This window comes from Loxodonta africana, chromosome 18 (genome assembly GCF_030014295.1).
Source record: "Loxodonta africana isolate mLoxAfr1 chromosome 18, mLoxAfr1.hap2, whole genome shotgun sequence".
Taxonomy (NCBI): domain Eukaryota; kingdom Metazoa; phylum Chordata; class Mammalia; order Proboscidea; family Elephantidae; genus Loxodonta; species Loxodonta africana.
Window position 1 is genome coordinate 17,321,893 of NC_087359.1, and position 24,368 is coordinate 17,346,260.

The 24,368-nt window shown below is 55.0% G+C and overlaps 1 protein-coding gene across 11 annotated transcripts in view; it reads right to left on the reverse strand.

The window, feature by feature from the left end:
- Positions 1-2,758: 2,758 nt before the first annotated feature.
- Positions 2,759-24,368, reverse strand: part of LLGL2 (LLGL scribble cell polarity complex component 2) — a 40,324-nt gene continuing 18,714 nt past the window's right edge. For 7 of the 11 annotated variants that reach the window (XM_064270743.1, XM_023556891.2, XM_064270746.1 and 4 more), the window contains 24 exons: positions 19,482-19,579; positions 17,666-17,747; positions 17,271-17,386; positions 16,343-16,501; positions 13,121-13,283; positions 12,879-13,011; positions 12,587-12,641; positions 11,782-11,936; positions 9,213-9,430; positions 9,072-9,139; positions 8,799-8,952; positions 8,604-8,708; positions 7,767-8,059; positions 7,526-7,676; positions 6,887-7,031; positions 6,016-6,132; positions 5,749-5,915; positions 4,992-5,256; positions 4,595-4,748; positions 4,297-4,325; positions 4,026-4,073; positions 3,809-3,851; positions 3,622-3,683; positions 2,760-3,435 (listed from right to left, as the gene is read on the reverse strand). In XM_064270743.1, the coding sequence (XP_064126813.1) occupies positions 3,428-3,435; positions 3,622-3,683; positions 3,809-3,851; positions 4,026-4,073; positions 4,297-4,325; positions 4,595-4,748; positions 4,992-5,256; positions 5,749-5,915; positions 6,016-6,132; positions 6,887-7,031; positions 7,526-7,676; positions 7,767-8,059; positions 8,604-8,708; positions 8,799-8,952; positions 9,072-9,139; positions 9,213-9,430; positions 11,782-11,936; positions 12,587-12,641; positions 12,879-13,011; positions 13,121-13,283; positions 16,343-16,501; positions 17,271-17,386; positions 17,666-17,747; positions 19,482-19,579 (2,988 nt within the window). In that variant the 3' untranslated portion in view covers positions 2,760-3,427. Of the gene's footprint in view, positions 3,436-3,621; positions 3,684-3,808; positions 3,852-4,025; positions 4,074-4,296; positions 4,326-4,594; positions 4,749-4,991; positions 5,257-5,731; positions 5,916-6,015; positions 6,133-6,855; positions 7,032-7,525; positions 7,677-7,766; positions 8,060-8,603; positions 8,709-8,798; positions 8,953-9,071; positions 9,140-9,212; positions 9,431-11,781; positions 11,937-12,586; positions 12,642-12,878; positions 13,012-13,120; positions 13,284-16,342; positions 16,502-17,270; positions 17,387-17,665; positions 17,748-19,481; positions 19,580-24,368 lie in introns of those variants that run through there. The other 4 variants (XM_064270749.1, XM_064270750.1, XM_064270751.1 and 1 more) reach the window with 4 other exon arrangements.

Consider the following 24,368-nt stretch of genomic DNA (forward strand, 5'->3'; position numbering starts at 1 on the left):
GAAGTCCTGATACATGCTGCAATATGGATGAACCTTGAAAATGTCATGCTGAGTGAAATAAGTCAGACACAAAAGGACAAATGTTGTATGATCCCACTTATATGAAATAGCTAGAATAAGCAAATGCATAGAGACCAAAGTTTATTAGTGATGACCAGGGGCTGGGGGTGGGGAAGATGGGGAGTCTTTGCTGAAGGGGTACTAAGTTTCTGTTTGGCGTAATGAAAATCTTTTGGAAATAGCGGTGATGGATATAGAATGTGCTGAATGTAATAATGTCACTGAGTTGTGCACTTCATATTCTATTGAATGGAGAGGCCACCTTTGTTTATCCATTTATCTGTTGATGGTAATCTGGGTTGTTTCCATCTTTTGGCTATTGTGAATAGTGTTGCAGTGAACATCGATGTACAAGTATCTGAGTCCCTGCTTTCAAGTTTTTGAAATTGCTGTGTTATAAGTTAATGCTGTTCAATTTTTTGAAGAATTACCAAACAGTTTTCCACAAGCAACTGTACCATTTTACATTCCCACAAAATGGATGTGGGTTCCGATTTCTCCACATTGCCTCCAACACTTGTTTTCCACTGTACATAGACTTCTAACAAGTTCTTCCTGCCCCTGATGGAACATCTAGTGTAGCCCCATTATTTCCCCATTCACCTCATGGACTTATATAAACCTCGCAACAGCCTGGGAGGGAAGGACTCTTAGCAGGCCCATTTCACAGAAGAATAAACTGACTTGGAGCAGTTAAGTAATTTGCCTGAGGTCACACATGTCAAATGGGATTTGAATTAGAGTGATCTTTTTTTCCCTTGAAATATTTTTATTTATTGTGCTTTAAGTGACATCAAGTCAGTCTCTCGTACAAAAACTTATACTCACCTTGCTAGGTACTCCTAGCTGCTCTCCCCCTAATGAGACAGCATACTCCTTTCCACCCTGTATACCTCGTGTCCATTCAACCAGCTCCTGTCCACCTCTGCCCTTCTCATCTCACCTGCAGACAGCAGAGCGATCTTTAGAAGAACCCAAGCGTACCTGGGTGAAGCAAACGGTGAATGTTCTCAGCTGCTAACCAAACTCGACTGCTAATCAAAAAGTTGGAGGTTTGAGTCCACCCAGAGGTTCCTCGGAAGACAGGCCTCTCGATCCGCTTCCGAAAAACCAGTGGAGTACAGCTCTACTCTTTGCACACGGGGTCACCATGAGACGGAGTTGACACAAGGGCAATAGGTGGTAGAACAAACCTCTCCGTGGCATTTCCCTCTTTCAAACTCTTCAGGTTATGTACTTCCTGTTGCCTCAGGATGAAGTCCAGACTCTTCAGCTGGTTTACAGGGTGTGGCCCCAGCTGTGGCTTTTTGTTATCTACCCAGCCTCTCTCCCCCACCTCTTCCAGGGACAGTGTTCCTCCTTAGGGAACTGGTCCTCCCTATTCCTTGTGGTTCTCAGCCCTTCCCTTCTCGCCCCTCTCCACACCTCTCACAGAGAAACAAGGCTCAGTCAAGTGGTCCAAATTCCAGAATCCAAAGACTTGAGCTGGACATGCCCAGGGTCAGAAATGTGTCCTGGTTATCTGAGTAGCCCTGGGCCTGCCTGTCCATCCCAGGACCTGGGTGCTCAGCTCTTCTGGCCCCTGTGGCTCAGTGGTCTCATCAGCTCTTCACTCTTCCCATAGCAACCAGGCTAGTTCCCCGCATGGCCTCCCTCTGTCCTTTGTCCAGAATGACCACCTACCCACAATGCCTTCTGCCCAGCCAACTCCTGGTCACCTCTCAGGTCACAGCTTAACATCACCTCCCAGATGCCCCTGAATTGTAGTTTGGTGGTAGAATTCCCACCTTTCATGAGGGAGATCCAGGGTCAATTCCCGGCCAGTGCATCTCACGTGCAGCCACAACCCGTCTGTCAGTGGAGGGTTGTGTGATGCTGAACAAGTTTCAGAGGAGCTTCGGACTAAGACGGACTAGGAAAAATGGCCCGGCAACCTACTGCCAAAAATCAACTGATGAAAACACTATGACTCACAATGGTCTGATCCTGTTATGCGTGGGGTCGCCATGAGTTGGGGGCTCACTTGACAGCAGCCAACCAAACTTGTAACACTTGTAACTGCACTTGTAACAACTGGGAACCCCACAAGGCAGAGGTATAGCCAGGGGTTATTAGAGGGAGGCATTTGCCCCCAGGTGCAAGTCCAGCGGGCACCAGACAAGCCCAGCCAGTGAATCACCCCCCCAACGAAGGGGGGCGCAAACTTAGAGACTGACCCGGGTGTCCGTTACCCTCACTACACCTCTGCCACAAGGGCAGGGACCGTGAGTCTTGGCTGGTCACCTCTGAACCCCAAGCCCCTGGCACATAGTGTGTGCTGGACAAAGACTGGTGAATAAAGATACATCCCAAGTAGAATCAAAACCTCAGGGTTATAAAGACCTTAAAAAGCCAAAAAAACAAACCTGTTGCCATCCAGTCGATTCTGACTCATAGTGAGCCTATAGGACAGAGTACAACTGCCACCTAGGGTTTCCAAGGTGTAAATCCTTATGGAAGCAGACTGCCACATCTTTCTCCCTGGGAGCAGCTACTTAGCAGCCGAGCCTTTAACCATTGTACTACCAGGGCTCTTCCATAAAGACCTTAATGACTGTTTAATCCAGGGCATGAAGGGGAGTAAGCCCTTTTGCCTCCAGGCACCCCTCTACCTTGGCACAACCTCCCTGTCTTCCTTTGATGTCTAGATGAAGCCAGTCACCAGGTGTGAGATATTTGGGGCCTCCTCCTGTCATGACAACAGGAAAAGGCCAGCAGGGGTAGCGAGGGCCCTTCCTTTCCTCCCTCCAGGGATACAAGTCAGACAGACTCAGGATGGTTAACTCTTGCCATTTATTCCTGAAGACAGAAGGCGCAGCGGTGTTCAGATACAGTTAGGTACAGTCCACTCTGATTCAAATGGCTTGACAATGAGATTCTCCTGAGCACCGACCTGGTCTGGGAGCAGATCGGGGGCAAGGCAAGGCCCTGGCTGGCGATCATTTCCATCCATAGGGACATTTCTACACCATGAAAAACTACCATCATTGGACCAGTCCAATAAAGAGGTAATAATGTGTTTATTAAAAACTCTTTTCCACCCAGAGGCAGTTAAATTTTATAATTTAAAACCCAGCCCACTACAAAAAGGGAAGAGGAGGAATAAAAACTGTGCAACATTGACAAAAGGACTGAGACAGACGGGCCCCAGAAGGGGCGGCCCCAGGGCCTGGGATCTCTCTTCTCTGGAGGCCAGGAGCAGCAGCAGCAGGGTGGGACCTGGGGTGTCCCGGCACGGCCTAGTCCTCGGCCTGTCCAGGTGGGGGCAGTGCCCCAGGACGGGCCCTCAGTAGTGTGTGTTCACTGAACGCTGTGGACGCCCCCTTGTTCACTCTGCTGTGGAAGGAACACGGCTCAGGGCCTCCTGGGAGGGACAGGGTCTCAGCCACCCATCCTGAGCCCAGACACAGAGGTTTCCAGGACAACTGGGGTATGTGTCAGGGCTAGGATAGGGGAGGGGAGAAGGAAGTTCCTCCACCTGTCTGCTCCCCACCAGCCAGCAACAGTCCCCTAAGCCCTTACCTCCTCCATTGCTGAGGCTGTACCCCACCGCCATTCTCCGGGAATGCCAATCCCCATAGCTCCTGCATTTGCAAAGACACAGCAGTCAGTGTCCGCAGGGCACTCGGTCGCCAGACAAGGACCTTCCATCCGTGGTGCCCCTCCCAGAGCCTCAGCCCAGCCGGGCACACCTAAGCAGGTGACTTACGCTCGGTCTCCCTCCAGTGTGCTCTGGATCTCCTTCAGCACTCCTAACGAGTCAGGTGGGAACGGAGGGCTGTAAGGCCAGTGGGGGCTGATCCAAGCCCTGCTCCCCCTTCTACTGGGTGCTGGATGAGCCCGTCCCCTCAGGGAAATGGCCCTCTGTCCCACCCTGGCTTTCCAGGTCTCCTGGGGAACATTCCCCACCCTGCCCCCAGACTCACTCTCGTCATTGAGCAGCGCGTGCTCCATCACGGGGCCTGGCATCCTCTCTGGAAGGCAGAGTCCTGGTCAGCAAGGCCCATGCTGGGCCTCCCTTCCCCTGCTCCCTCTCACAGGGTGGGGGTGCTTGAACCCAGAGCTCAAGGCTGGAAGGAATGCTGTTTCCATTCCAGCTGACCTGGGACCCCACCCTTCCTGCCCCTCCCCAGGTCTGGGCTGGGTGTGGCTCAGGTGTGCACGTACAGCCTCTGCCCCTACAGAGGCCTGTCTTACCCTCTCCATCACTCTGGCTCCCTGAGTTCCTGTTGGGGGAGAGACAGTGAGGACAGGGCCACTAGGCTCCCCGCCCAGCTCTAAAGGCCTTGTCCCATGGCATGAGATGAACTATGGGCCAGGCCTGCCTGCACTGAGGCATCTGAGAGGGAAACAGCCCCACTGGGATTGGCAGAAGAGATACAAGAGCTGGGCTCACAGTCACCACTTACCAGGGGGACTCTGATCAGTCCCTAGCGGGCACCTCAGGATGTGCAGGGAAGGGAGGAGCTGTGGCAAAGGCCTCCCTTTTACCCACCTGGCTCGGCCCACAGCCTTCTCATGGCCCGCCCCATTGTGGGGGCAACTGTGGTTCTTGGTTTCTGCTGATTCCACCAGACACCGGGGCTCAACCAGCCACTTAGTGGAGAGAGAGAAGCGCTCAAACTCCGAGGGGGAGATCAGGTAGAAACCTGGGGAATGGATGGAAACCTGGCAGGTAAGATTGGCCAGGGTCTCCGGGGTCCTGAGGCTTCAGAAGGTGTTTCCCTGGGCAGCGGGACGAGTCAGGGTCCCAAGCCTCCTGGCAGTTCTCCGCCTGAGGCCAATCCAGCCTTGCCTTGTCTGCATGCAGTACCCCTGGCTGCCCTTCCTGAGGCTGAGAAGCCCTCCTCCACGCCCACCCCCGTCCCAGCTAACACCTGCTGCCTACACACCTTGGCCATATTTGGTGAAGACACAGGAGGCGATGCCACTAACATCCTCCCGGCGGATGCAGCTGAAGCGCACCTGGGGCTTGAGCAGGGGCAGCGAGACCACCTGGACGTCGCCCAGGTTGGTGAGGACAGCCAGGTGATGCTCCCCATAATCCTCAGTTCGACAGCTGCCGAAGTGGGCCACGCTGACCCGCCGCACCCGCGAGCCCTCCAGGGCCGTCAGCTTCAGCTTCAGCTTGGCACTGACCTTGGGTAGTGTAAACACCTGCAGGTACGGGGTGGCTGGTCATGCCACGGCCGGAACACAGCTCCACCCTGCCAGGGAAGGACCCCTTGCCTTCCTGCCTACTGCTGCCACTGGCCTCTGCTGGGCTGGCCCGGCCGGCTTTCCTCACACATGGTTCAGCCCTCAGGCTTCCCAAGCTCTCAGATGTATGGTCACTGGCACTTGGGCCAGCAGAACACCAAGGCCACTTATTTCCTTGTCTAGGTTTGGTGTCCCTTCCATAAACACAGGTCCTGCTTCGGCATCCCCACCTCTGCCCTGGGGCCTAGGGACTCCACACAGACCCCTCATTCTTTCCTGTGCCCCTGCAGCCCCACCAACACCAACATCAAATAAAATCTTACCCAGATGAATCCCAGCCATCATCAGCTATGCCCAGGATGAGTTCCCAGATGTCCCAGGGACTCCTGGGAACCCTGCCTTGCCCCCCATGTGGCACCTTGGGGAACCCTACCTCCCCCTACACAGCACCTTGAACTGCTCCTCCGACACAACCAGTAGCTGGTGACTTCCTTGCATGTCTGGGCTCTTTGACAGGTCGTGGGCCACCTCCAGGGGCTCTGGAAGGGGCACGCTGTGTCCGTCCAGCACTAGGATGCCCACCACAGGTGCACGGTGCATCAGCTGGATCTCCTTGGCTACAGGAAGGAGCAGGTGGTGGGCTGCGTGGTTGAGGACACCACCCACCCTGGCAAAATCAGCCAAGTGCCCACTGCCCTCACCCCTGCCAGCACTCACTCTGCTCTGCCCGCACGGGCTCATCCATCCTCCGCTCGGCAGGGGGCACGCGCAGGGAGAAGGCGTAGACAGTACCGCCATTGGTGCCAGCCCACAGTGACGGGCAGTGGCGGGAGCCTGCCAAAGGGAAAAGGCTTTGGGTGTCTGAGCCCGGCTCTGGGAAGAGGGTCGAGAAATCCCCTCTAGGAGCCAGGTGGAGTCAGGCAGGCGACCTGGGCTCACATCCCACCTAGCCACGCACTACCTGGCTGCTCCTAAGTCAGTTTCCTTCTCTGTAAATGGAGGCACTGTGGTCCTGCCTAACCCCTGGGGTGCAGGATGGGGTCAGACAGGGAAGGCTCTCTGACAACCACAAGGGGCCCTGCACAAATGCCCCCAGCCAGGATGCCTCAGTGGCCACTCAGATAGTGGTGGCCACCCCCACTCCACCCTTGCCCTGTGAGGAGGGACAAGCTGAGGCCCAGAAAGGTCAAGAGATATGTCCGACTTGAGACTGTGTTGGGATCTCCTCCCTGGAGGGGAGATGTGAGGGTAGAGGGGGTTAGAAGCTGGCGAAATGGACACGAAAAGAGAGAGTGGAGGGAGGGAGCGGGTTGTCTCATTAGGGGGAGAGGAATTGGGAGTATGTAGCAAGGTGTATATAAGTTTTTGCGTGACGGACTGACTTGATTTGTAAATTTTCACTTAAAGCACAATAAAAATTAAAAAAAAAAAAAAAAAGAGATGTGTCCGAGGTCACACTTCCAGAAAATGGTGGAGTCTGAGGTGCCCACGGCCACCTGACTCCAAAGCCCAGGCAGGCAGCAGCATCCAACACACCCTCATGCTAGGGATGCCCACCTGGGCCCCCTCACCCTGGCCGACCACTCACTGTCCCTCAGGTAGGTGTCGGCAAAGTAGAGGGTGCGGACAAAGCCGGTGAAGGAGTCCTCGGCCGAGCGGGCCTCGATCTTGCGCTGCACAGGTGCCAGCTCCATGTTCTGCAGGCCAGCGCGCTCTGTCTTGGCCTCTGGCACCTGCGGTGGATGGGTCAGGCCTGATGCGGGGCTCTCGCTGCCCCTCCCTAGGGCACTGTTGGCTCAGTGCCATCCCACCAGGGGAAGACTGGTCCCAGCCCAGTGCCAACTCCTGCCTGGCCTGGATCCCAGGAGACCATATCTAAGTGCAAGATGCCTGGGTGGAAACGGGGGCGGGGGGGGAGGGGGATCCTCTGTCCTCCCCGCAGACTATAGGGAAAAAGGGGCAGGGGAATACCAAAAAACAGCTAAGAGGTACTGAGGACTTACCCCTAAGTATTACAATGATTCCCAGTTTGCACTTGGGGAAGTTGAGGCACAGAGAATCAGTGAGACATATCCAAGGTCACAGCAGGTGGTGGGGCAGGATATGACCCTCTGTATCAGGACCCAGGGGCTGTGTTGCAGCCACTGAGCAAGCCCAGGGGTGGGGACAGGGTAGTGGGGACCCACTGCTGGCAGCTGGGCTGTCGCGGGCTGAGCTCATGCCTCACCTCTCCTGGGAGGCCAGCTGGCCGCCGCTTCCGGGTGGATGCCCTGCTGCGGCGTATCCGGCGGAATGACTGGCGCAGGGATTTCTTCAGGGACTTCACACGGGACAGGGGGCCCTCCAAGGCCAGCTGGTCACTGGGATGCAGCGTGCACCTGGGGTAGATGGCAGGCGTGTCCACTGCCAGGCCCAAGGCACCTCACCTGGCCCCACCCTGGCCCCACCCACCTAGGAGGGCCGCTCACTTGACAAAGACCTGCCGCCGCTGCTGGTGGTCGACGAGGCCGAAGCCATGGCTGGTGCCAAAGGCCACGAGCCGCCACTCGGAATGTAGGGCCAGGGAGGTGACAACGGCCGGGGGCTGGCACTGCACCAGCACAAAAGGCTGGAAGCCGGGTTCGAAGTGCACAGGCCCCCGGCGGGCACACAGGCGTTCGTGCCCCTTCCAGCGGTAGCCCTCCTGGTCCTGCAGCAGGTCTGCCTCTACCTGCTCCACTGTGTGCTCCGCAGCCTCGTCGTTCAGCTCCAGCACCAGCACCTGGCAGGGCAGGCAGTGGGACCTCAGGGACCCTGACTGCTGGGGCAGAAAAGGGCCCAGGACCCAGACCAAGGCCCAGAGTCCAACCTCCACCCTTAATTCTGATTCCTGGAGGAAATCCCATCACCCTGAGACCAAAACCAAACCGGTTATTATTGAACTGACTGACTCATGGCAACACTACGTGTGTCAGAGTAGAACTGTGCTCAATAGGGTTTTCAGGGGCTGATTTCTCAGAAGACCACCAGGCCTATCTTCTGGGGCACTTCTGGGTGGACCTGAACCACCAACCTTTTGGTTAGCAGCTCAGTGTGTTAACTGTACTACCAAGGGACTCCAGCACCCTGAGGACCTCCCTTTAATGGTACCAAGCAACCCCTGCACAGGGGGAAGAGCACAGAGTGGCAGGGACCTGATGATGCATCGGGGTGGGCTCTCGGGCTGACTCCTGTCCCCTCTTTTCCCCTTTCATGAAAAGGAAGCTCCCAGGCCTGGGTGCTGCCCACGTCACCAACCCCTCCTCCACCTGGGACCAGCCTGCTACCTGCCCTGCTGTGCCCGCCACAGCCAGGTAGCCGCTGTATTTGCAGAGGAAAATCTTCTGGATGCCCAGCCGAGGGTCATCACTGTAGGGGTCGAAAGAGCCCACCTAACCAGGGGAGAGAAGCCCTTGAGCCGTCCGTGGGGGCCAGACCCGGCCTGTCCCTGTCGTACCTGGCTCCCAGGCATGTGGCCTCACCTTGCGTAGTGGGGGCCACTCATCCTCGCCCTGAGTGTGGAGGCTCTCATTGGGGTCCGCATCAGTGAGGAACACTGGTACGGTGCTGAGCTTGTAGAGGAGCCGCAAGCAGACGCCCGAGGCATCCCAGAACCGCACAGTGCCGTCCTCATGCCTGTAGGCAGAGCCCGCCTGCCCGCCCTTAGAGGGATGCAGGGCCTGGGGCCTGGCCCGCAGACACTGCTTCCACCCGGCATATCCCGCTAGGAGGAGAGTGGCATCAAAGTCACCTACCCCGTGAGCAGCAGGTCCCTCTGGGGTGGGGCTGGGGCCAGGTTGGTGCCCCCATCAATGGGCCACTCCTGGAGAAGAGACAGGCATGTCCGTGGAGAGCTTGGCCCGGAGGCTGGGGGTATGGTGTGGGGCTGGACCTACCATGCTGGAGAACTGCGTGCTCTGCCGGCTGCCGGCAGTGATGACGCGCTCCCACAGCTTCAGGGGGATGTTGGAGACGTGGTGGGAGCAGGTGATGGCGGAGCAGTGCAGGGAAGCCAGGTAGGGTGGCTGCACTAGTGGCCAGCCGGCCACCTTCAGGTCAATCACCACCAGCTCCTCCTCGGCCAGCACCACCAGGGCGTAGGGGTCGTCAAAGGCTGGGGGAGAGTCCAAGGGTCAGGGGGCACAGGAGCCAGTTGGAAGCAGCTTGCCCCAGTCTGCCCCTGCTGAGTCAGAGCTCCAGAGTTGGAGCCAGGAAATTTGCATTTTAAAAACAAACTCCCTGGGAGATTCTGCTGCTCAGCTGGTTTCAGGGCTACAGCCTGGGGCCCCAGGGAGAGCCTCAAACCACACGTGGGGACCTGGCTAGAAAGCCCCTGCTCTCAGCTGCTTGAGTGGAGTCCCTTCCCTGCCAGGAGGACAGTGGGTGTCGGGGAGCAGCCCTGTCTCACAAACTGGTGAACGTAACTGGCACAGGGCGAACAGGCAGAAGACACTGGCCCAGAACTGGGGTCAGGAAAGGGGCCCAGGGGTCTGCCAATCCTCTTCCTTGGCTCCCTCCCGTGAGATGCCTGTCTTCCCTACTTGCAGCCAACAGTCCTGGCTCAGGTGTGCCTAGTAATGCTCTCGCCACACCACAAGCTGCAGAGGTGGTGTGTTGTCTGGCCCTGGGTGCACCAGGCTCTAGGAGCACCTAGTTGGTGCTCAATAAATGTGTTTGACAACTGACAGACAGGAGGCCTTAGGTTAGAGTAAGGCTCTGCGGCCCTGTCCTGCCTGTCCCCCAGGCTTCTCGCAGAGTGGGGCTGGGCACCTCCAGGCATCTTCCCCTCGGCCTATTTCCCAAAAGATCTCTGGGAAAAGAGGAGAGCAGGCCTCCCTCCTTCTTTTCCACTCGGCTTCCTAAGCCCTTCCTCCCTGGACTAGGCTGGTCTTCTCAGGCTCCCATCTGGCCTGTGGCCGTGGGCCCCCTCAGAGCCCAGCCTGGGAAACCACCTCCAGCCCACCGTCTGGGGCACCTGCCTAGCTGACAGCCTCGATACCGCCCTTCGTCAGTATGTTCCAGAAGCCTGGCTGGGAGTGTGGCCCTCACAGGCTGGCACATTCCCTCCAGGCCCAGGAGAGCCTGCGTCAGCTCTTTGGGACACATGTCTATCCCTTGCTCCCCTACAGCACAGACTCTGGAAAGAATGGCCCATCCTCTCTGCAGGCCAGCAGCTTCCCAGCTCTGAATCTCTGTCCCCAGGCCTCTGCAAGGCCGGCCCATCTGGGTTTCTGTTCAAATATGTCCCCACCTCTGGGAGGCTTGCCCTGATACCCTGTCTAATCAGCACTCCCCTGCCCTCCACTGCTCTTACCCGGCCATTTGTTCTTAGCACTCAGCCTCTGTCAACCTGTTCACCGTCTCCCCACACTCGAAGCTCAGGCCCTTGAGGGCAGGGGCTTTGTCCGTTTTTTCCTAGCCACAGTAAGTGTTCAATAAATCAGAAAGCTTGCCCAGGACAGTTCAGCCAGAGCCCCAGGCCAGGCAGGGCCATCACCCGGGAGCCTCAGGGCTGAGGGGTAGTGCCCCTCACTATGCACCCATGTCACAGCCCTTTGGAGCTTGGAGGACAATCACAGGAGGGCGCTGGCCCTAGAGGACTCCACTTAAACATACAGCTCAGCTTCTCTCCCGCTTCCGCCTCTGCTGGGGATCAGATGACCCGGCCAGCGAAGGGGGGTGGGGCCACCATAGCCCAGGCTTCTTGCCCAAGCCCAAGGAGACCCCAGGCTGTGCCAAGCCCCTGCTCAGCAACCCTGCGTCAAGTATGAAGAGGGTGAAGAGGCTGAGAAAGAAGGAAAAGCGAGTTGGGGAGTCTCTCTTGATGATGATGAGGCCGGGAGAACACAGATCTGCTGCGTCCTGGAGCAGCCATCTCTCCTCACCTGGGGCCCTGGGGCATGTCGGGCAGAGTCATTGGAAAGGAGCCCCTCCCTCCTGGAGTGCCTGCTCGGCCGCCTCTCCAGATTTCGACATCAGCCCTTTCTGGTCTTGCCTGTCACTCAATTTTTGAAGCTGAGTCAGGGCTTTGCTATCTGCCTGAGCTGCAGGAGAGCCACTCAGTGCTGGCCCCGCTGCCACCCCATGCCCCACCCCAAAAGGGAGGCTTCGAGCAAAAAGGAGCCCCTTGCCTAAGCTGGTGGACCGTTAAATCCAACCATACAGACACACCCAGAACAGAGGCCCACCAGAACCCCTGGAAGAGCAAAGAGCTTACAGGCAGGCAGAGTGTGGCCAGCGATGACAATGCCACAGGCCAGCCCCTGATGGGGAGGCCGACAGGGATGGGGTTAATGGGACTGACCCAGGCTGCTGGCCTCGGTGACACTAAGAAGGGACGTGGTGAGGCTAAGGGTCCCCAGACGGTGGCGGGTTGGCAAACTCCAGCGCAGGACCCTTCCTGCTTATTTATGGCTCCGTCCCCTTCCCCACAGCTCCCTACACCCACTCCTGAGGTGCACCCACCAGCCGTGGGGTCCGCCTCGGCGAGGACCGTGAAGTCAATGACACGGGAGGTGAAGTCAAAGGCCGTCTGCTGGCTGCCATGGATCACCGAGATGCAGTGGCGGTCCCCATAGCTGGCCCTTGGCATGCCACCCTGGAAGATGGTGAAGGGCAACCTGGGGGCACAGAAGGGCAGCGTGGGCCTGGGGTCCCAACACAGCCCCCCAGGCTGGGCTGCCAGTGTGGGCTTCTCTGGAGTCCAGAGGGCAGTGACTGGCCTGGAAGTCCCCAGGCCCCCAGGTCCCAGTGCTGGGCCCTTCTGTGCAAGGTGGAGAGGCCAGCCTCAGGGCGAGAGCTCACTCAGGGTACCCAGGACAGGTGGGGCTGGACCCCATCTCTTCCAGGGCTGGGACTGCCACTGCCCAGGAGAAATTGGGGTGGGTGGGGGAATCTAGGCTGGGGGTCTGACTCTGTCTTCTCTGCTTCAACCAGGGCACCCCCTTAGCCACTGATACATTGGGGGTCTCCCTGTAAGGTTTTGTTTGAAGAAACTGGTCTGCTGCTAAAACAGTCTGAAACCCACTGATCTAAACCGTCTCTTGGAGGTGGAAAAGAAGGAGGGGACTGGATTGTGCAGGAATTGGGTCCTTGAGAGGTTTGAACCGCCAGCAAGTCTGCCCTCCTCTCCCTGCCTAGATCCAAGATCTCCATGTGGGACCCAAAGCTGTTCATGAGGCACTATCTCCCCTAGGCAGAGGCCCGAGTAGCCCTCCCAGCCCTCCAGGAAGGCTCTGGAAGGGGAAGAGGACAGAGTACTGATACCTACCCCTTCTTGGTAGTCAGCCAGAAGATTTTGGTAATAGCTTTGCAAGGAAAGGGACCTAAAAGAAAAGGAGCTTGAATGGACCCTCGTGTGGAAGACTCCCCGAGGCCAGGCCTTGCTCCAAGTGCTTCCTGAGGAAGCTGTGCTGGGGATCAGTGCACCGCTTGTGGGGCTGGGGACAAAGCCGTTCCTGCCCTCTCTGGGCCCCACACCTAAATCCAGGAAAGGCTGACTGGGCAGAAAGGACCTTGCTTTGCATGCTGAAGGCGGCCCTCGGATGGTGGACAGCACTGACCGTAAGGCATGTAGCTGGGCAAGGGCTCTGGTTGCTGGACATCACCAGACACGGGCCACTGGCAGTAGCTGCCGTCAGAATGGCAGCTGACAATCAGACAGCCATCACGCTGCCAGCAGACGTTCTCCAGTTGCTTCAGAGGAGGAGGAGGAGGAGAGAGAGCAGGCATGGGTCGGGGGGCAGAGATGGTGTGTGTGTCTGGAGAACCACCACCCCCTAGCCTGGCCACCGGCCCCACTCACCTGGCTGCTAAGGAAGTGGTAGAGCACACGGCTGCCCCGCAGGTCCCAGACAACGACGAGGCCCCGGCTATAGCCGACCAGGATCTGATTGGGGTCTCGAGGGTGCTCCTGCAGGGCCTCCACCATCTCAAACACCCGCCGGTGACGGGCCTCCTCTGGCAACCTGGGTGGGCGGGGGAGAGCTGTGAGTCCATGCCGCTGGGCACTGACTGGGCAGTGGCCGAGGGCACAGCCGCACGCTGGCCCTCCAGGCAGCACAGGCACCATGTGTGCCCGCGTGGAAAGACAGCTAGGATACACTGCTGGGGGCAGGGCAGCAACGAGTAGAACAGGACAGTGACGTTTATGATCTAAAACCCCACAGGATGCACGTGTAGGTGGTAAAACCAAAAAGAAAAGCAAGGAAGTGATCTGCAGAGAAGCCAGTGTGGGCTGCCTCCAGAGGAGGGAGAGAGCTTTGACTGGGAAGAGGGCGGGGTCTCAGGATGCTGGCAAAGTTCCATTTCTTCACCTGTTAGGGTGGTGGCTGCGGGGGGACCCACTTTACAAGAATTTGTCAAACCGCATACTTACGTTTAGTGCATTTCTTTAAGTAGGTGGTATTTCATAATAAAAACTTTTACTTTTAAATTGTTATGAAAATTATATGCCAATTCAACAATAAAAAGGTTTTAACATCCACAAGACAAAAATCTCTACGTTAGTCTGAGCCTTGACCCTCCAAGTCCCCCTCTGGGCCTGGAATGAGGACATAAAGCCCACAGCAGCCAACAGAAGACTACAAGGTGGCAGGCCCGAGACAGAGAGCCAACACTAAGGACAAAAAAAAAAAAAACACAACCCAAACCTGTTGCTGTCAAGTCGATTCCAACTCATAGTGATCCTATAGGACAGAGTAAAACTTCCCTATAGGGTTTCCAAGGAGCGGCTTGGTGGATTCAGACTGCTGACTTTTTGGTTAGTAGTCAAACACTTAACCACTGCACCACCAGGGCCCCAAACACTAAGGACAGTGAGTGGAAAATGGAAACAGCCCCGAGGGCACCCCTACACAAAAACAAACCCAACCAAAGCCCTTGGCATCTACCGAAGTCCCCACGACCAACCGCTAGCACTGGCTTCCCTAGAGTTGGAATTGGCAGTGGGGGGGCGTCAAAGGGGACTTTAACCTTGTAAAATGGCAGTGGTGGCAGTGAGATGGTCAGAACCTGTCTTACCTCAGGGGGGATAACATGACTCAGGGTTGGCCCAAGTCTGATCCCTATGAGACAGCTCCACCCTCCAACCTTTCTACCAAGGCAAAAGGCCACACGATGGAACTCATTTCACCACAAGCCTTATCTGTAAAGTTCTTAATTTTTGAAAAGGATTCTATAACGATGTAGTACGTAGACAATTAAAAATGCAAGAACTGCACCGTCTTGGGAAATACAGAAAAGCATCTGAGACAGTGTCAGAAGGCAGCTCGATACAGGATTAATGGCGGCTGCTCTGTGTTCAAGTGCTGCCCTCCCCTGACCTTTCCTCTGAGGTGCGTGCTTGTACATCTACCCTCGTTTATTTATATAAAAATTGGAATTTTGGTGCCCATACTGTTGTATAACTCACTTTTTTCTCCACCTAAATAGACCATGGCCATTTTCACATGTGTTTACATATTCTCCAAGATATTAATGACTGCAGAAATGCCTTTACACAGATGGGAATTATTGAACAGTTAGATGGTTTCTGACTTTTTGCCATTAAAATACCCTGTAATGATCAGCCTTATGCCTATGTCTTTTATATGCACTTCCCCCGCTTTGGATGGACACCTTCTCAGAGCTGTTAGACTAAAGAGGTAATCTTTGAAAACATTCAGATAATTGTTGACAAAATGCAGCTGAACAGAACTTTGCTCGATGAGGAGGAAGGGTCCCAGGGCCTCAGGCCAGAGAGCCCAGTTGGGTGGCTAAGTCCCAGGGAAGGGCCCCTACCAACCAGATTCCATCAGGTGGGGCCAGGTGGATTCCCAGGTGCTGAGGCCCAGGTTCTCCTCCCCACCTCTCTTGCCTACAGACCAGGCATCCACGCTAAGCTCCGGCTGGGCCTGTCCGTCATCCTGCAAGCTGTTTACTTTGACCATGGTCACACTGCCTGACCCTGCCCTGCTGGGCAGGAAGAGCACAGGAGAACTGTACTCACAGGGACCCAGCCCCATACAGGAATCCCAACTCAGCCAGGCCCTGCTTCATCATCACCACAGACTAGATAGCTGTGTGTGTGTGTGCCAGTGCCCCTGCTCCCTAGCCCTTGGGGACAGGTCCAGCCTCGTGTCACCAACCCAGCACCCTGGGCTTCTCCCTGCCCCTTGGTCCTGCAGAACCGTCCACCACTACCTACCAGTCCCCACAAGCTCCCTCCAGACTCCATCTCCCCGCCTTTTGAGTCCCACCCTTCCTTCTCCAAGTCCACACCCCATTAGACTCCCTCTTAACACCATCAACTATTTCAACAAGCTTACAGAATTAATTTGGACATGTTATCAGGAGGGACCAGTCCTTGGAGAAGGACACCATGCTTGGTAAAGTAGAGGGTCAGTGACAAAGAGAAAGATCCTCAGCAAGATGGATTGACACAGTGGCTGCAACAATGGGTTCAAGCATTAACAGCCATCACGAGGATGGCACAGGACCAGGCAGTGATTCATTCTGTTGTACACGGAGTCACTGAGTTGGAACTGACTTGACAGCACCCAACAACAGCAACACAGGATTGTGGCTGTCAAGGCTGTTTAGCCACGCAGCCTGTGTGCACGTGGAAACTCAATACAGTGCCCCAAACACAAAGCGTCAGCAGCATGCTGTCCTAGCTCACGCAGGGAGGTTTGAGTTTGGGGGTCTGTCCACAGCACTGGGGTTTGAAAAACATAGTATCAGTGCAAAGAAAACTGGACTAGGAGTTAGTGATGCTTCCTAATCATTTTGGGCCTCAGTTTCCTCACCCTAAAAATGAGGTAACAAGTTACCCCCAAGTTCCCTTTTGGTGCTGTGATGTTAACACATTATGGGCGATAGGTTCTGAGTTTAGGGGTCAAGTGGGGAGCTGGGAGTCCCCCCTCTTGCCCCCTAGACTTCACAGGAGAGAAATTAAGATCCTGAGAGTCATTACTGGAGACCAAAGGGAGAGGCCAGGCCTCATTCAAGGGGACGGGTCCCCCAGGGCACAGGGGTTTGGGCTCACCGCTGCAGCACGGCGTCTGAGCTGACAGTCTTGTCCTCTAGCGCGCGGAAGGCCGGCAGCTGCACCACAAACACGTCACCACTCTCAGTGCCCAGGTACAGCAGCTCACGGGAGGAGTGTGGCAGGACCACAGTGATCTGTGTGGCACTGGGGGCGGCCCTGTCAGTGGGAATGGCTGCCCGTGAGCTTCCTGCTGCCCGGGTGGGGGGGACCCCATGCATAGGGTCCCCCGACTCCCAGCTCTCTCACCTCCCCCAGGGAAGGCCACGCTTAGGGGAAAACAGGTCCTCGAGGTCCTTTAGTAGGGCCTACAGTGTCTTGGGCCAGGACAAATATATTGGCTACTCTCTGCCAAGATAGGACGGAGATGGCAGTGAGCTTGGGCTAGGAGGTAAAAAAATGCCATACTGCGTGGGGATGGAAGGAGGCCCACCCACTCCTCTCAGGACAGTGGAGGATGGAGACACTCAAAAATACCCCAGGCCTTGCAGGGGCTCAACAGCCACAGCAACTGACAATGACCACCACCTCAGAAATCAGAATAATTCATGTACTGCCTTCCTCAGATCTAACTGAACTTCAATTAACTGGTTCCCTGTATTGACTGATTTTTTTATGCTAGACAGTATACTGACAGTTCAATATGAATTGCCTAATTTAATACTTAAAGCATCTCTATAAAGTTAGAACTATATTTACACCTATTGTACAAATTTAAAAAACGAGGCTTAAAGGTGGAGTTATTGGCAGATGCTTAAATAGGGCCAAAACCAACTTGGAAGTCTAGAGTTGTGTTTCTCCAAGGCTCAGGGTGTGGCCTTAGCCTTAGTCTAAGAGTAAGGGACCTTCAAAGGGTGATTCCCCCTCCCCTCCAGAGTTGGGTGCAGGGGTCAGGCTAGCTGGGAGAGGAAGGGGCCCCAGTCCTTACCCCGGGGGGCTGCGCAGTGTAAAGCTCTCCTCCTCCTGCAGCTCCGAGACCCCAGCCTTGACCTTCAGGCTCCAGAGATGCAGGCTGTTGTCGTCCAAGAGGGTGACCAGCTGGCACTAGGGAGAGAACGGGGCAGGGGACAGGGAAGGTGCTGCCTCACTAGCCAGGAAGGGCCAGATTCACCATGGCGTCTACATGCTGAAGGTCTAGCCAAGAGCCCCAGGGACTAAAAGCCCTCCACTACTCTTAGGCCAGCCTGTGGACCCCCAGGTGGGTAAGGGGAGGTGGTCTCAGACCCTCCATCAGCACTACACCCAGGGCCACCAACGTCTGTCTGTCCCCACCACCCCTTCTGGAGGATGTGAGGGTGAGAAGGCATGGGGGAGGCCCCTCACCTGTCCAAGCAGGAAGTGGATCTGCACCACGGCGTTGTTCTCACGATGCAGTCCCATGAATTCTACCCCAGGGGCGCCGTAGCTTGGAGCAGACTCAGGAAAAATTGGGGAAGGCTAGACACCATCCCCACCTGCCCCCAGAGTGGAGACCTCTGGGCCCACATGGCAGGAACCGTCAGCACCCTGGCAGCAGAGCAGGCTTGCCCACCCCTCCAAGACAGCAGGACCTGGGTCCAGGCCACGGCAGGTAAGAGACAGCAGTGGTCCTGGCCCTGTGGGTACTCGGCCAAGGACCTGGCCTCTAGGGTGGAGCCAGCTCCACCTGGGAAAGCACCCCCGCCAAGGCAGGTGGGGCCACTCCCATAGAACAGAGCTTTGAACTGGATCAACACCCCCTGCTGAGAAGTTGCCTTTCCATCCCAGATGCACTGAATTAAAATCTACATTTTAATAAGATCCCCTGGTGATTCTATAAAGCAGTGGTTCTCAAAATTTATTATACATAAGAATCACCAGATCTTGTTAAACTGTAGATTCTAATTAAGTATATCTGGGGCAGAAATGCAAATTTTCAGCAGGAGGTAGAACCAGAATAAACCTGTTTGAAGCCCTGTCTTGGAAAGGTGAGGCTTTATTTTGGCAGCTGCTAGTTTTTTTTAGCTGCTGCAGGCCCCTGCCCCCACCAGAGCTGCAACGGACCCATCAGCTCCTGCCTGCTGGCACCTGTGAGAAATCACAGGCGGGCATCCCCCTGGGCCCAACTAGCAGCCACACCCACATGTCTTGGCAGCAAGGATTGGCAACCAGGATATGGTCACAGCCCGGCAATGATTAACCAGCTGAGGTCAGGCTAAGCCGGTAGCAGGACTGGGGCCCCTGCCCTCCTGTGTGTACACCACCTGTGGCCCAGCGCAGCTCAGCCAACCCAGGTGTCTCCGGCCCAAGCTGCAGGAGGGAGGTATAGCTTCACTGGAGGAGGTGGGTTCTGTAAGGGTAGCTCCCATCTCTCAACGTTCCTAGGTTCCACCCTGGAGGCTCAGGTCAGATGCAGGACCTGTGTGTGTGTTCCAAGACCTCCAATCCAGCCCAGCCCAGGCCAACCACAGCCAAGGAGAAACCCAAAGGTGACCCTCCGTCCTGGAGCCCATGGGCTGCCTCTAAGGTGGTCAGAGCCCCCAGTCCGCCCCAGAGCCAATCCTCTGGCTAAAAGAAGACCCAAGGGGACCTGGTCTAGCTGCAGGCCATGGAAGGATTGTCCCTGCCAACCCAGAGTCCAGGGGCACCCTACTCCTGGGTGTGGGTATGTGAAATCTGAAGAGCAGCCGACCCCCAACCCAAGCCTCAAGTCCCATCCCCCCACCCCCGGCCCGCATCTCTGGGCGTGTACACCACCCTAGTCACTGCTCTGACTCCTGGGTGGGGGGAAAGGCAAGCAGATGCTTCTTGGCCACCACTGGCTTTCACTCCCTGCATTCAGGACAGGCTCCTGAGGGGACATCTGGAACAACCCCAGGGATGAGGGATCATTTGCAACTTGGTTTTTTTGGTGGGGGGAAGGGCTGGGAGAGGTAAGGAGGCAGAGGAGAAAGGCCCATGGCTCCAGACCCGGCCTGGTGGCCCCTGGAAGGGCACATCCCTACCTGCCTTCAGGGGATCCCCCAAGAACCACCCCACTGCAGCTTGAGTGAATGAAGAATCCTGCTTTTATCCCCACAGACCACATGGATTAGGTGGTTGACATCCTTCCCCAACGTCCCCTGATCCTGGGGTCCTGTCCCTTGTACACCTTGCTGGCTGGGAGCTGGAAAAAGGATACAGCTTGATGGCTCCAGAGCGAGTGCCAATGGCCAGCAAGCGCAGTGAGGGGCTGTAGCCGAGGGCGCTGGGCTGGTGCGGGAAGCCATGCTCCACGGTCTGCAACGAGACCCACACGGTGGCGGCACGGCCTCAGCGCCGGCCGTTCTGTCCCCCACGGGTGGCCAGACCAGTGCCAGAATGGTGGAGCCACAGCCCAGAGCTGCCCCCCAGCCTCAGGCAGACATCTGTGGCAGCCGTGGATGGCAAGAAGTGGTTACTTTCAGGGTTCTACCCTGGCACCTCTGAGGATTGGGGCCAAATCTAGGCCCATCTAGGCCCCACCCTTTGCCCACTCCTGAGCCTGTCCTCGGCTGCGTGGCCACCTCTGCGAGCACCTTCTCTTCCAACACCACGTCGGCCACTTGGCCTTTCTAGGAAAGCTGACCTGGTACCTCCACCACCCACCCCGTGGGAACTCACCCAGACCTCCTGGGTAGTTGGGGGCCTGGTAGGGGATGTGGAGGCAAGGGAAGCTTTGGGGGACTGACACAGTGGTGGCACCTGGCCACTCAGGAAGCCAGGTTGCAACGCAGCTTCAGGCCCACCCCCATGGACCAACAGTTCCTAGTTCTGGACTCTCCAAGGCCCCGCCAACCCTAAATGTCTGATCCAAGCGCCCTTGTAGACACTGGGAGTCCTCCTTCACCGGCTTCCCAGAGAGGACATCTCTATAGTGTTATTTGCATCTCTGTAGTAAAGATCACAGCCTTGGAAATCCTTTGGGGCTGTTTACTGGGACCTATAGGGTCGCTGTGAATCAGAATCCACTTGACGGCACACAAGTGTCCTATATGCTTTTGTCCATCTCTTACTATGGAATTAGTGTATTAAAAAAATAGAAAATTTGGAACATACAAAAAAGTTTGATAAAGAAAACAAAAATTACCCATACTCCCACAGCCAGAAGTAACTTATTAACATCATGGTGTCTGACCTGAGTCTTTTCCGTGCTTGTGAACATATCTATGTTTAAAGCACGTTTATTTAATCTATATAAAAACACATACTTGGGATCACGCTATATGTATCCATGATCATCTTCAGGTGTGTGTATAGCTTTGTAGTCTTTTTCCCACTTATGTCCAGCCTAGGTTCTTAAAAGCCCTAACATGATTTTTAAATGGCTGGAGAAGACTCCCTGGAGAAGGCTCCACGGTTGAATATTTACTTTGTTTCTAGCATTTTTGCAAATAGTGCATTGATGATCATTTCTGGGCTCAGATCTTTACCTGCAACTCTGAGTACCTCCTGAGGCAGATGACCCAGAGGTGAAAATTACAGGTTAAAAGGTACAGGTGTAAACGATACAGATTTCCACAGTCTCCGGGAAGGTGTTTTGGTTTTGCTTCTCAAGCAGCTGCCCCCACCTCCCATCCCCAGAGGACAGGGGACTTGTACAGCTAGAGAGGAGCGGAGCAAAGAGATGTCAACCAGCTGCTTTAAAGAAAAAGGAACAAGTCTAACCATGGGGACTCAGTGATTTTGCCCTGCAGGAAAGGGTGCAAAAATGAGGTGCCTTGAGGGCCCACAGCTCTCTCCCTTTGACTGCGTCATTGAGCTGCTATTGAGCCTCAAAGCAGCAGAAAGAGATAAGACCCTGATGACAGCAGGCACCATGGCCTAGCAAACTCAGCAGCTGATTGACGCCTTGTCCAGTCTAGTCTGAGTGGTTCATGGGAGGCGGCCCCATGTGGGGCTCAGGCCAGGGAGGACAGCTCTGACAAGTGCCTATTCTGGGGATGCTAGGGGCCCACAGGGTGTGTGGTCCCCATGGGTCTTGCTCTTTGCTGGGAACCCAGCTGCTCTCCAAATGGCCTCACCTGCAGGAGACCAGGCCAGTCCAGGTCCCTGTTCAGGTATGTAAAAAATGCAGGGCCTGAAAAAACCCTGGTGAGATAGGGCAGTATCTGGAATGTAAACACTTCCCAGGAAAGCGAGGGCAGGGGACGGGATGGGGCACAGGGGACAAGCTCAGCCTCAGCCAGCCCCAGGTTGCTGAGGCCTCGGGAACTCAGCAGTCAGAGTGGCAGGATGTGGTGGCCTTGAGAAGGCTCCTGGGACAGCAGCAGCTCAGGGCAAAAGCCTCTGGAATTTGGGAGGACTCAGGTAGGGAAAATGTCCTGCAGGAGCCAGGTGACCAGTAGGAGGCCCCAGGCCCTGAGCTGTCCAGTAGAGTAGCCACCAGCCACATGTGGCTATTGTTGTTGGTAGGTGCCATCTAGGGGGTTTCGACTCATAATGACCCCATGTGTCAGAGTACAACTGCCCCATAGGGTTTTCTAGGTTGTAATCTTTATGGGAGCAGGTTGCCAGGTCTTTCTTCCAAGGTGCTTCTGGGTGGGTTCAACGGCCAGCTAAGTGCTGAACCTTTGTGTCACCAGGACTCCTTATGTGGCTGTCAAGCACTTGCAATGTGGCTAGTGCCACCAAGGAATGGAATTTAAAGCATTATTTCATTTTAATGAACTTAAAAACAGATATTCAACTCAGTTGCTAGAAAACTTTCAGGTCTGCTTGGAACAACTAGGGTTCCAAAAGAACAGGGGCTGGAATCAGGCTGACTTTTTTAGTTGTAAATTGCATGAAACCTAAATGCAGATCAAAGATTTCCCAAAAAATCAACCACTGAAAACCCTACGAAGCACCATTCTATCCTGAAACACATGGGGCTCCTGTGAGTTGGCGTCGACTCAACGGCAATTGGAACTAGTGTTTCCAAAAAAATTTCATATTTGAAATGAGATATGCTATAAGTTTAAAATACACACCAGATTTTAAAGACTTAAAAATATTTTAAAAACTCCAGAACATCTCAATAATTCATACTGATTATACGTTAAAACAATAATATTTTGGATATATTGAGTAAAATAAAAGGTATTTTCAAAATTAATCTCACCTGTTAAAAATTTTTTATAATACCGCTTTGAACAAAAACCAAAACCACAAACTCATTGCCATCGAGTTGATTCAGACTCTTAGCGACCCTTTAGAACAGAGGAGAATTGCCTCATAGGGTTTCCAAGGCTACGATTTTCACAGAAGTAGATTGCCACGTCTTTCTCCCGCAGAGCTGCTGGTGGGTTTGAACTGCTGGCCTTTCAGCCAGCACCTAAGTTCTTGAGCGCTGCGCCACCAGGGCTCCTTTTAATATGACTTTTAGAAAATCTAAAATGCCATATGTGGCTCACATTGTGACTGCCACTGTCCTGCCTCAAGAAGGAAAGTTAAGTCACAGAGACAACCTTCTGCAATTAGGAGCCGGCTGCTCAGGCCACATATTATCCTACCAACTCATCCCCGGGAAGTTCTCCTCACATCTCACCTGAATCACTCCTGCTGGGATCAGCCTCCTTTCTCTGACCCAGAGGAAGACAAAAGATCATTCGATCACTTGTACTCATCCCCTTCAGGATCTTGGGGACACGGTGGCTACCCTCCCTCCCACCCCCACCCTCTCTCCCACCCCCACCCTCCCTCCCACCCCCACCTTCTGTCTGCTTGGAAAGAAAGGGCTGAGTTAGGCTGATTCAATCCCCAATCCCCCTCTGCCACTTTAAAGGTGTCTGGAGCCCTGGCGGCACAGAAGTGAAGTGCTCGGCTGCAAACCAAAAGGTCAGCAGTGTGAATCTACCAGCTGCTCCTTGGAAACCCTACGGGGTGTTCTGCTCTGTCCTATAGGGTTGTTATCAGTCTGAATTGACTCGGTGGCAGGTGGTTTGGTTTGGGGACTTGGGTGAGCTGCTTTGCCTCTAACCAGTTGCTGCGGAGTCGACTCCGACTCCTGGCGACTCCACGTGTGTCAGAGTAGAACTGTGCTCTGTAGAGTTTTCAATAGCTGATTCTTCAGGAGTAAATTGCCAGGCCTTTCTTCTGAGGCACCTCTAGGTGGACTCGAGCCTCCAACCTTCCAGCTAGCCCCCTCAATGGCTCCTCTAGGAGCTTTGTTGTGTATCTGATAAATAGGAGAATACCAAGGAAAGCATTTAGCAGGGTGTCTTCTGTACTGAACATGATACGCATTAAGATCACCTAACAGCGACTGGGAGGACCCCTGGTGGCACAGTGGTTAAAGCACTTGGTCACCAACCAAAAGGTCTGTGGTTCAAACCCACCAGGTGCTCTGTGGGGGGTGGGGGGGAAGATATGGCAGTCTGGTTCCATAAAGATTTACAGCCTTGGACACCCTACGGGGCGGCTCTACTCTGTCCTATAGAGTTGGTACAAGTCGGAATTGACTTGATGGCAGTGGGTTTGGTTTTTGTTTTGGAACAGAGGCTGAAAGGCTCAGCTCACCCCACAGCACACATAGGCTTTGCCCCACTAGTTTCCTTCTGAGGCTTTCCATTATTCTGTTAGTTGTATCCCTTCGGACATCTCCAAGCTAGCAACTCTAGAGCGACCAAGGCTCCCTCAAGAACGAAATAAGGAGAGTGAATTTCACAGAGACCCTACCTGGACAGAGCCCAAGAAAGATGGTTCAAATGCAAATACTGTGGTGACCTGGCTCCTCCAAGGGGACTCCCCAAGTCTGGGGAAGGGGGAAGCGGGCACCCGGTTTAACATGCAAATAAGACCTACAGATCTCTGAATGAGATAATTAACCCAGGAGGCAAAGCAGTCCTGAGCAGAGGTCTGGAGGCCAGCAGGAGAGGCCCAGGGGGTCTCATTGGGATCAGGAAGGAAGGGCATTTGGATTTGGGGAGAGAACTGTGGGCAGCTGATCAATGGGACAGGGAGGAGTGTTCTCAGCTCCTGATGCCATCCTTACCCCCCACCTCCTGTGCTCAGCACTCAGCCTACCTGTGTCTGGCCCCCAGCCTGCTACCTGGCTTAGGTGACCTCT